This window comes from Gopherus evgoodei, chromosome 2 (assembly GCF_007399415.2).
Source record: "Gopherus evgoodei ecotype Sinaloan lineage chromosome 2, rGopEvg1_v1.p, whole genome shotgun sequence".
NCBI classification, from domain to species: Eukaryota; Metazoa; Chordata; order Testudines; family Testudinidae; genus Gopherus; species Gopherus evgoodei.
This window is the reverse complement of record NC_044323.1, coordinates 272,165,120-272,177,606: the sequence shown is the minus strand read 5'-3', so window position 1 is coordinate 272,177,606 and position 12,487 is coordinate 272,165,120. Positions and strand designations below refer to the sequence as shown.

The following is a 12,487-nucleotide window of genomic DNA, read 5'->3' as shown; positions in this document are numbered from 1 at the left end:
GTTGTGGTTTCCAGTGCTGGCTGGATTGGATATTCCAAGAAAGCAGTGTGGATTTTTTTGTAGTATTTAAATATTTCTCCTTCTAGCAGAACATAGGACTTGGTTTTTTTAGACTTTTTTAGAAACTCCAGAAAAGGTTTTGTTTTGAGTTTTGTTCAAAGGGTTAAATCAGTTCTAATAGTATCCAAATTGTCTTGTCCATTCCTATTTTTTTCTACGTATTCACTGTACATTTTAATATATGGATGTATGTTTACTCTCTTTGCCAGTAGGGACGCTGTAATGTGATTTTTTACAATTAACAAAGAAATGAGAAATGTAATGCATAATTAGTGACTGCCTACTGAGCAACATTAGATTAACAAGGAATTGAAGAACAATGTATCTGGCTGATGGCAGATAAAATCAAAGGTGTTGACAGATTCACTTTACCTGTCACAAATAGAAAAGACCTTGAAGGTTGTTTATTTGATATGGGTACCATAAATCTACTAGATACATACAATCAAGCAGTAGTGCTGGAATTCATTGCTTGAAAAATATGATGTGTGCAGTGTAATAGAAGTCCATTATTACATGTCTTCGGTGCTTAAATATATTTAATTTTGTATAGCCAGGAAGTAGCTTGGCAAATATATATACACTAGATAATGTGGATTTATAGACTGTCTGCTAAAGGTATAAATTTATCTTTAATTTGCTTTGTGGGTCCTGTTTGGTCCTTCCTGAGAGCACTAAAATGGTTGTCTCAAATTTTACAGCACATTTGAAAAGCAGTGTAATATGATTTGCACCTAAATTTATATTTCAGATGGGAATTCAAGTTATTACTATTTCCTCCTATTAAAAACATCAGGTCTTGAATATGTTCAACTGAAAAACAGGACTGGCGAACAGTCTTTACCCAAGACTTGTAAGGAATCAATATAGTTCCCATCAGTACAGTAAATTACTTACTGAACCACTTCCAGTAATCATGATGTACAATTTCTCATTAACCCTGTCCTTTTCTGCACAGAATTGTGTTATTGACTTAGAATAATGTTCTGTTGGAATCATCTATGGCTCTTGAGTCCAAGAGCAATTAATTCAAAATGTGATTAAAATAAGGTACAGTACAGGTTTACAAGTGCCTTTTTGGAAAGCAGTCTCTTAGGGCACCTCCTGAAAGAGGAATCACTGACTCTCCAGATTGAGGGCAGGGGCTGGAAATCAGGACTGCCTACTTCTTGAGAAGATTCTTCGTCACTAATGTCGATTTTGAAAGATAATTAGGTATCTTGTCCATTTGTGAGCTACCTGGCAAGGAGATAGTTTCTATTAGGGAAAAGATAAGAATACATTCCTGCTTTTGAATCCTGATTTTTAGTGATTCTGTAAAAGAAACATTATGAGGTCCCATTCTGTGTTCAGTAATTTTGGATAAAATTGATCCTGTTTTTTAAATTTAAAAAATATTGTTGTTTTCGTCCATTGGTACTTCTGCAAATTCTTCTTTAGGATCTGTAAGTCAAGCTGTGTTCTTTCTGCCTCTTCAGTTGTAACTAATTTGAAATTATTTTGCTATCAGAATTTAGAGGGCTATTTTGGTGATATCTGGGTAGAAAGGAATCTAGCTCCATAGGGTGTGCGTGATACTTCATGAGCAAACAGAGAGACAAGACAAGGTCCCTGGCCATTTATAATCTAAGGGTCAGATTCTGATATAATTTGCACTGGGGAGTACCTTACTCCACAACTAGTCAATGGAATCATTTCTGAGATAATCTTACTCACAGTGACTAGCGCTTTATCCCAATGCGACCAAAAAGTCCAATCTTTTGAGGTATTTAGCATCCTGAATTCCAACAGACTGAATGAGAGTCAAGGACATGCTAAACCTTGCAGGATTAGCCCCTAAATAAGAACAAGAATAGAGAAAAATGACAGATCATTATATCTGAAATACATGAGGATTGTGAGAGAGACAACACTAACACGAGAGGAAAGGTCATTTGTGTTAATAAATTTGACAGGTTTATTGTTGATTATTTAGTAGAGCTGGTCAAAAACCTAGGAAAAACAAGTTCACAAAATTTTCATTTTCTTTCTGGGTTTTTAATTTTGAAAAACTTTGGCAAAAATAAAAAAATCAACTCGTTCTATTACTTAGTTTTCTTTTAATTCATGTTGATATTCTCTTTGGGTGCCAGAGGTGGTATTGGAAGGTCTAACAGAAAAATTTGTGATTTTAAGAAAAGTGTTTTGGAGAAACAAGGTCATTCTTCCATAGCCATATTGGCAGTACTAACAAAACCTAAAACGTACTCTTGTCAGTACATGAAGTAGACAGGACTTGAAGACACAGGATCCAGATTAAGTAAGCAAATTTCTTTCTTTACATGTTAATTTATTGATTATAATTGCAGGTTAACCAGCAAGTAGGGCTCAGTGTAATGCTGTGAAAACTTCAGCAAGGTGCTTGGACCCTCATCCAAGTCCAACAAAGCACATACTGTTAAGAGTCAGAACGTCATCCCCTCCTTGATAAGATTTTATATGCTGTGTTAGTTTTTGAATAACATGATATACAAGCCATTCCTTCTCCTCAAGCTTGCCTGATCCCCAAGGCCTACTCTTTTCTCCAAAGAGCTACTCCCACTTGCTTATATTCAAGGTGGAGTCTAATGAGCCACACCTGTCCTGATGCCCCATCAGTAGCTACCCTTTACAACTCCTTGCAGGGTTACTATGATGGGGACAGAAGCATCTTGTTGTACAGTTCTGTCAAAACAATTTTCTCTCAATCAAACACATGGAACATTCCCTGGGTGTAGTAGTCTCATCCCCCAAATCTATTAATTCTTTATTTCCCCTTCTTTGCCCTCCCCCACTCCTCCCCCCCCAATTCATTGATCTATCTACTTCAACCACTGATCCATTTGTACCCTTTGCTTTCCCATCCCCAGCACTTCATGGAATCTCTTTTAGGTGGCTTCCTATCTGGAAGCTGCTCCTCACATGAGCAGGTAGTGACAGGTGGTATCTTACAACTTCTCCTAAAAGGAGTGATGGTAGCTTGATTATCTACAGGGCATTAGGGTGGTTTGGTGGAGCAGGTCTCCACTGATACACTGGTGATATTCCATAGCTCACGTGCAGTTGCCATGGTCAATATTAAAGCAAGTGAAACTTGCAACTTTCCAGCTGCCTGCACAAGCAGCAGCAGTTCAGTCCCAGCCTCAGACAGTGCTGAAGCTATCATCAAGTAGAGCCAGCGTTAGTGTTTGGGGTAGGCTTATGGAGCAATTTCCTCTTCCTTTCCCCATAGGTGACTCATTCCTGTCCACTGTGATCATACCACTGAGTCCAGGGCAGGACCTAAGAACTGGGGAGAAGGATTAATAAAAAATGGTTCTTTTGATTGTGCCCCTAAGTTAACCGACTCACTTTACATTTTTTTAATTCTCCTTTCTCAGCTTCCTGCTGCAGAAGTGGAGTCAGAGGCTTGTTCCTTACAATTTGTTTAAAAGCCTTTACATCAGGTGGAAGGGCTGTTTTTAAGGCTATCTTGGCAAGGGAAACTAGGAACTAACCTTAAATGAAAGCTCATGCAGCCCAAAGGCTGCTCTGTGATGTGAGCCACCTCCAACTAATCCGCGCTGGCACAAGAGGCTTGTTCTTACGTGCTGAGTTTGGAAGGAGCTAACACTAGCCCACACAAGCAGAGTGAAAGGCTGTGATTGGATTCTTTAAGTAGAACCAGATTTGCAAACATGTTTCTGAAGCTAATGAGGTAAGTCTGGGCACAGTTTGTGTAACATTTGCTCTGCACAAAAACTAGGGAAGCACATTACTATCAATTAAGCAGGAATATTCATCATATCATGTCAACAATCACTTTTCAAATTATGTGGTACAGTTTGTGAATTTAAACTAATTTGTCACCTGGATAATTTAGGCATCTTAGTGTGTCCCGCGCCACAGAGTTATTGAGCTGGAGGCAGTAGATTGTGCACTCATCTCAGTCAGCGGGAATTCTGCCTGTATTAGGACTGCACGATTGTACAAGGAATTGCAGCTGAGTATGTCCAAACAGCCTGCATAGATCTGTTCCTCCTTATGAGGTAGCAGCTCTGCCCCCTCAATATGTGTACTGAATATTAGGTATTGATCTACATATGTGCATTGTGTATTGAATGCCGGAGATAAAATAATCTTTCCTGCCCAGAGTTCAAATCATGTCACTCCCTTACACTGGCTTCATCTTACTGTATTAATAAAAATCCTGAGCTTTTTCATAGTCTTTATGAAGGCCTTATACAAATGTGCCCTGCCTACATGTCTGCTCTCGTTTCTTACCACTTCCCTCTCAATTCTGTCCACTTAACTGATAAATCACTTCTTATTTCTCTCTTTATTTCTTTTTCTAATTCACCTTTATAAAGGTAAAAACCCAGAAAATTTGGGAGGAACAATAATATAAATAATAGACTAATAATACAAAGTAGCATCAAATACTTGCTTAGGAAAATAATAACTGTAAATTACCACCACAATAAAAAGAAGTTTTTAACAACATACTGCCACCCAAAGTGGGAATCAGCTCCTTCTCTTCCTGGTTGCAAAATCCAGCTTCACTCCTGTTTTCCCACCATTGCCTCTTCTGGCTTGTGATGTTCCTTTGCTTCAGTGCTGTGACACCTGCTCTCCTTTGCAACAGGCCCACCAGCACACAACAGCTCCTCATCTGGCTCATTCTCCTAAATCATTTTAGGAAAAAATGCTGTCACTGATCCATTACTGAAATAGAAAATAAACTAAAAGAGGGGTGGTCTAAATTAAGTCTACTATCTGGTCTCTAGGTCTGATCTTTGTGAAGGATGTAAGCTCCTTGGGGCAGAGATCATTCCCTTTGTTTTGTTCCTAGTAAAGGTCCAAGTACACTGCTGGCTGAGGTAGGAAATGTACTCAAATGAGAAATAAATAAATGTTTAGAAGAAAGATATTAAAAGCTGTAACTGTTGGCCAGGTAGATGGACAGAACTGGAGGAGCCACATGGCCTCCTTCTGTCCTGACACATTATTACATCCTGTAACTCTCTGCCCAAAGTTGACAGGGAGGCTGGCACTTTTTTCACTGAGGACTTTAATTTTTGCTTACTTTCAATTGCTACATTGGTGGCATTGCAGACTGCATTCTTAGACTGGTGTACATCCTTTGTAAATTGCTTTGAGATGTCTTGGTGTGATAATGTGCTATAACAATGGAAGTCATTATTACTGTCTCTTTCACTGGGGGAATTTGATGGCTGGCATTGATCTGTAAGACACTAATTTGCATATTTTGATATTACAATTAACCAACAGAATTCCTCTGGTTTATCATTTCACAGAAAGGTTTACTGGACAAGGGGTTATCAGGCTTAGTGCCATGGAGTGCCGCCCAAAACTGAGACAAAGTACATGAATTATTGTCATTCTCTACCTGAAAAAGCTATATGTATATACTGTGTTCCTCTGTCGATGATGCTGATAATGATATTGATATGACAAATGGAACCCAAAGATGCAGATTTAATGATTAAAAGACACACAATTCAGTCAAACTAGAAATTAAATGAACCTGACTGTAGAGAGAGGCAAAGGGCTGAGTTTGTGTTAAACAACATCCTGCGCCAGATTTTCTGCCAATGCAAATCACTCTAGTCCCAGTGTGACTTGGTGCTTACATACTAGCACTGGACAGGAGAGGCAAAGGCCCCTTTGGAAAGGAGATAAGATAGGCTTCAGCAGGCTGTGGGGCTTGTGGCTGGGCCTAACCACCAGCACCAATACTTTGGGGGCTAAAGAATCAGGAAGGCTTTTCCTCCCCTAAGATAAAGGGTTTGGAAGCACTGCTTCAAGGAGTTGCTTCATGCTGTGATTCTCTGGTGGACAAGAGACATCATTCTCTGGTGATTCTCTGCTTGTCCTATCACCATGTTCTGTCATCTTGATCCTGCTATTTGCTGTCTCTTAATTTAGCATTTATATTACAGTGGAGTCCAAAAGACCAGATCAGAGTCCCATTGTGCTAGGCACTGTAATAACACAAGACGATTCAGTCCCTGTCTGGAAGAGCTAACAGTCTTATGTGTGTGAATTTAGCATGCTCTGCATTATGGGCTATCTCAGACCATGACATCATAATACACTGGCATGCTAAATGCCAACATGAGGCATCCTGCCAGCCCAGGATTCAGATCTTTAATTCAGTTACATCTGTACTCAGTCTGTTGCTGTTCAAAGGGATCTTAGGAGGGCAGGGGATGGTGAGGCTGTTCAGAAATATCGAGGGAAATTTTGTTGTCAACCTATAGGCCAGTCTGAGCCTATTACAAACTATGATACTTCAACATGCCTAATACAGGTTGAACTTGCCAAATTTTCACTGATGATGCAAAGCTAAAATTCTGAACATGGATTTCTGGAGTGGAAAGTAATTGACTCACCAAGTTAAGTATCCCTTTTGCATTTAGATATATCCCATTATGAATCAAATTGTTTCACAGCTGGGGATTTTAATGCAGCAGAATGAGGTTTATTTGCTAGAATGAGGTTATTACATCAATGGAAATCCTTGGATGATTTTCTTCTTTTTACTTTTGGATCCAGGCCGTGCATTGCTGAGGCTTACTGACAAGAAACTTGAACGAATGGGGATTGCCCAGGAGAGCCTACGACAGCACATTTTGCAGCAGGTGCTTCAGCTGAAAGTGAGAGAAGAAGTCCGAAATCTACAATTACTTACACAAGGTAGGAAAGAAATTCAGTGTGGGCCTATAAAAAGGTAGTGAGGGTAAAGTTCAGACAGAGACATAAACGGTGATTTGACAGTCCCCAGTAAGAAATGATGCATGAAGATCTTATCGACTCCAAATACTTTCCTAGTGGGGAAAGGGAACAAAAGGTAAAACAATGCATAAATAAAAAAGGTATGTTAAGCTGACTGTTGGCACGAGGAGAGTAGTTTTGATCTACAGCTTGATGGCTTTCTCACTTAAATGCCTGCTTACTAAGACAAAAATAACTTGACTGTATAAAAAGAGAATTAATATAAAGCTGGCTGTTTTTGCAGACATTGAACATTCGCCTTAATTGTTTACTCTCACCACTGGATAAAAGAGTAATCTCAGTAATCTCTTATGGTAAGAGCTGTCAATGAGAATTACCTGGTAGGCATCTGAAAAATGTAAAGATCTTGATTCTACTTTCTCATTGGGGTAACTCCATTGATTTTACTAGATTCGTTCCTAATTTATACCAGTGGAAGTCAAAGCAGAATCAGATTCAGTCTGCTGATCTTGTGTGTGTATATGTGTATCTAGTGGGAGGTCATTGAACAACAACAACTAGAAAAGCCTGTACATCTTTTCCAAATAAGGCTAAGACATTTCATAATGGCTTACATTATTAGCTCTATTGAGGCATTTGTAGCTGCTGTAATAATATGGAACAGAGCAGACGTTGTACTCACAATGTAAAGTAATGGTTCGGCATCTTTTAGTATAGATCTGTAGTTATCCATCTTTGTAAAATGAGGTTTGATAATCCAGCCAGATAATTTCCACAATGTTTTGGTTTAATGCCCATTTTGTGTCAATGAGTATGAAAAGAAATATTGTTAAAATATGCTGTGTGCACTGAGGAGCACTGTGTATTCCATATGCAGCATTATGTAGCTGACTAAACTGTGCTTACTGTACTGGGAATAAACTCATTGGTTAGTCCAGTAATTGCCCTTCGACAGGAAGAGTCTCTGGCTCCAAATGAACTGTTTCTCTGGCAGGTTTTGATGTGGTTTCTAATGCCGATGGACCATAGTTGTAAGGTTTTTTCCTGTCATATGCATCCCTCTCCGGCACTGCCCCCCTTGGACGTGTTGGGGCACTGCAGGTGCATTGCACTTGGCACCCCAGACGATTACCTGGACCAGATTAGTTCAACTCCTCTCTGCAACATTTTGTTTATTCACTTATTCTACAGAGGGTAACTCACTTATTTTGCTGCTCAGCCTGGGTCCATGTAAGTGTCCTGGTTAGTTTCCTCTCCTGTTCCAGAGGTCCCAGCCCTACACGCGGAGCTGGTCTGTACTTTGGGCAATTCCTCTCCTTAAGACAGGAGCCTCCTAGCTCTTCCCCTTGGAGCTGGTGTTGTGCATTAGGCCAGCTGTAGAGTCTCAGGCAGCTTCTCCTCCTGCTGGCCCATTTACTGATCAGTCCTTCCACTCTCAGCCTGGGAGAGTTCAGCAGGCAGAACTTCCCCTGTGCTATCCTCTTCTTGTTAATTCAGGGGCCTGCCAGGAGCCTTTTTACAGGCATCTGCCCTGGTATGAAGGAAGGAGGCATAATTTATGTTGACCCCTTCTTCCAGCTCATTCTTTATTGGCTGGGTGAGAGCAGAGCCTTGCCCCATCTTCTCTGTAAGGCTCCAGGTCCCAGACCCTTAAAGACATAGCAAAAGGATTCCTTCTAAATGTTGCTTCTTTCCAGGGCCTCTTTCCTCTGTCTTCATATTTCCTCACCTCTTAAAGGGCCATGCTGTGTGACAGGGAGGACTGCGCAGTAGGCAATACTGCCCTTAAGGAACAGACTATCCTGTCACTCTACCACCTGCAAATATCACCTTACCCTGTCCGGGCTGCTTAAAGCTAGTGTGTGCAGCTGTGATATGAAAATAACTGGTCTTCAAAATGCCTTAGTAAGGAGATGGTGCTCAAGATCCTCCAATGCTTAGAGGTCCACCTCTTCCTCAAAAAGTCATCTCTTCAAACCATCGCTTGCCAATTTCCACCCTGTCTCAACCTGTCCCATTAGAGGGAATGTGATTTGAGAGATTGGTGGATTTTAAGTTCTAGTTGTAGCTCAATACCAGACACACTGGAAGTTTCCCCCATGTGTTTAGGCCCATTGATGAAAGGTGAGACTATGCTTGTAAGGACCATTAGTGATCCACTGGCTTTAAATTTTGAGTCAGTTACCTATTACAGTCCTGCTGACCTCTCAGTAACTCTTGATTGGCCACGGGGCATTGGGGCATTGCTTTAGAGTATATCTACACTTCAAGCTGGCGCTGTAATTCCCAGCTTGAGGAGACATACTTGTGCTAGCTCTCATCCAGCCAGTGCACTGAAAGAGTGTAGCTGTGGCAGTATGAGGGGCAGGGGCAGGCTAGCTTCCCCAAGTACATGCCCATCCAAGACCCCAGGCATACACTGGGCCAACTAGCCTATCCTGTTGCTTGCACTACCTTGGCTACCCTCATTTTCAGCACGCTAGCTGGATGAGAGTTTGCGCAGGTATGTCTCCTGAAGCTGGGAATCATGCTTCCAGATCAAAGTTTAGCCATACCCATAGTGGCTAATGGGTGTTGCAGACTTGTCTGAGACTGCTCTCCCATGGCTCTACTGGGAGCTTGATAGGTCAACTGGTGGTATCAGTCAACCAGGGTCAATCAGTAATGAGTGACATTTCAAGTGATTTCATGTGGCATTCTCCAAGATTTTAGCCTTTTGCCCATGCAGTTGAGGATACATATGTGGCCTTTGATAAAATCGCATATAAACACAGGACAGAGTATCATGAATCTGCTGCTGATAGATAGATGCAAGTCTCTTGTCCTGGGCAGACATCTGTGTAATCTGGTCTCTGCCTTGGGGGCTTATGTAGACAATGTATCACTCTAGATGCCCCCTTATTCTCAACCTAGAAGAGAGTCTTACAGGTGGGTAAGAATCATCATTACGAAGAGGTTCCCCCCATTTGTTTTGTGAAAGGAATGTATTTGGAGATGGTCAAATTAAGAATCATGATGTGATTTTCAGTATGCATTTTCCATAGAAAGCCATGTGTCTGTTGGATATTCAGCGAAATTGGTTCGCTCTCCCTCCCCCAGCTGCCCAGTTTTCTCAGGCTGTGTCTAAATTTATCCTGCAATAGCTTAGCAACAGCACTTTCATAACCACAACCTTAAAGTAATGTCCTCTTAGTATTCTATCTACCAGAGATTCCTGTTTGTAGCTGTTAGGGAATTCAGGGCACACCTTCATCCTGATGAATATTGCATCTATGCTTGGACACATTTTGCCTTTTAGGGAGTCAACCTCAGGTCAGAAGGTGACCATGGTTATCCTGTGGTGACCTCTAAAGTTTGAAGTTATTCCAGATAATTGGTGTGAGAGAAAAAGGTTACCGTCATTGAACAATTTTGATGCTACTTAAAGGAAGGAAGCAGGGCATATAGTTAACAAACCCCAGTCTGAAGTCATTCAATGCATAGGCTGGCCTATAAGTAGTCCGATCCTAATCCAACATGCTTCAGTGAAATCAGTGGAAACACTCCCATTGACTTTAGTGGACTTTTGATCAGATCCTGATTGAGGTTAGGATCTAGTCAAAGAACAGCGAAGATTAAAAAGACACATTACATAATATTTATATACAGTGTAATTTATTTTAAGAAGTGTTTGTTTCATCTGCCTTCCATACAGAAAGTTCATATGTAAATTTTGCTTGACAGATGGCCATACACAGTGCAATTGCTTTCCTCCATACTTCTGTTGTAGTAACTTACTTACAAACCCATTTCACATTCTGTCATTCAATGCATGCTGTCCAGGCTGTGATGGAGAACTGACAACAGTGGTATTATGTGATTGTGTAATTGAAGGCTGTATCTTGAATTTCAGTGGGACTGTTCTTGAGTATGGGCTGCCTGATTGGGCCTATTATCAGCAGAAATGTTATGCTGACCTCCACTGGGGTAGAAGGGCTTCCTCATCTGACTGAGCTTTTCTGCAAGAAACCCAGCGAGGTCATGGAATTAATTTGGCAAAATATCTGCAGATGTCTCATAGGGAGAGTGCTCAGGGCTAGAATCATCATTATTATATTGTTTCTTCCCTAATCTTGATTCGTAAGAGCCAAAAAAACATGTCTTACATAACTGCACAGTGGTGGCGTGAAGCTAATTTTGGATTTTCAATGCTAGTCCAGCTCATAGCTAGCATAGGGAAAAGATGTCCCGTTAGCATTGGCGTATCAGACCTGTGTGGAATGCTGTGATTTTGAACAAAATGTTTTTAGACAAAGATCTGCTAATGGTGCTTGGATTTAGATTCTGTGTCATACCTGCACTCTGCATATTTTTAAGGTGACATTGTGCCCATTTATAAGTTGCTCTGAGAGTTTCAAACTGGGCTAAGTGCTACTTGAAGTTAACCAGCCGATCACAGAAATTGATGCTAATTCTGCAGGAAGATTTCCCCTGGTAACAAAATACATTAGATTAAGGCCATATGCCTCATTATAAGGGATTGCTACTGTTGATGCTTGTTGGCATTATACCTTCAGTGAATGCTTCATCCTGTGCTGGTGCTCAGCTTCTAAAGAGGGTATGTGCACATTGTTAACTAGGGTAAATTATTCACAAATAAACATTATCCCCTGTCCTTGCTAAGGAGTAGTCCAGTTCCAAATCTACTGAGGTATCCTAGTAACATGTCTGCCTTAGATTAATTTAGGTGACCCTGAAGGTCCATCTTATCTTTTTGGGGGATGTAGGAAAACTGCTGCCCACTGATGGTGTGGCGTTGCACCCCATAATGCTTCATAGAAATATGCATATGAGTATAAATCTGACATAACTGGAATATGTTTTGTGCTAGATATGCCGTGTAACATATCTTTGCAAAGGTTATGATCTACTGAATATATTCAGTATTTGTATACATATACATTTGTATATGTATTCAGTATTTGTATGCATGTATCATTTTTATATCTGAAGTTAAGAGCGTTGGCTCCATGCTTGTATTTAAAAGTGTTTGCTGTAGAAAGCACATAAGGCAGATTTGGTCAACATAGTGTGAAGGAGTTATTCAAGTAATTGGGAGTACTTAACTAACAATGGACTTTGGGAGACACCAATCCACAGCTGAGCTTTCCTGGGAACGTTCAAATTAACGTGTAAACAATGGCATCGGCCTGCAAAAAGCTGAATCATTCATAGACATGTGACTTGCCCAGGTGTCTAGACACCCCATCTTGTGGCTGTGATGTTACACAAGAAAGCGACTACATAAGGCCCTCGAAACCCCTCCATTTTATCTTCAGCTGGTTCAAAAGGTAGCCTCTCCCCCCCAAAGAGATGCCTGAAAGAAACTAGAACAAAGGACAGTAACTACAGGGGTGTGAGTGATTGCTGAACCCAGACTAGGAAGGAGTCTAGTCTGTCAAAGAAGCTTATTGGAACATCTCTGAGGGTGAGATTTACCTGCATTTCGTTTCTTACTGTATTAGGCTTAGACTTGTGTGTTTTGTTTTATTTTGCTTGGTAACTTACTTTGTTCTGTCTGTTATTTCTTGGAACCACTTAAATCCTACTTTTTATATTTAATAAAATCACGTTTTACATATTAATTAACCCAGAGCAAGTAATTAATACCTGGGGGAGCAAACAGCTGTGC

General features: G+C 40.6%; 1 protein-coding gene across 3 annotated transcripts in view; it reads left to right on the top strand.

Annotated features, from left to right (window-relative positions):
- The window catches only part of SAMD12 (sterile alpha motif domain containing 12), a 239,534-nt gene that overhangs the window by 123,015 nt on the left and 104,032 nt on the right, over positions 1 to 12,487 (top strand). For all 3 annotated transcript variants that reach the window (XM_030553741.1, XM_030553742.1, XM_030553740.1), the window contains exon 4: positions 6,637 to 6,777. In XM_030553741.1, coding sequence (XP_030409601.1) covers positions 6,637 to 6,777 — 141 coding nt within the window. The remainder of the gene's footprint in view (positions 1 to 6,636; positions 6,778 to 12,487) is intronic.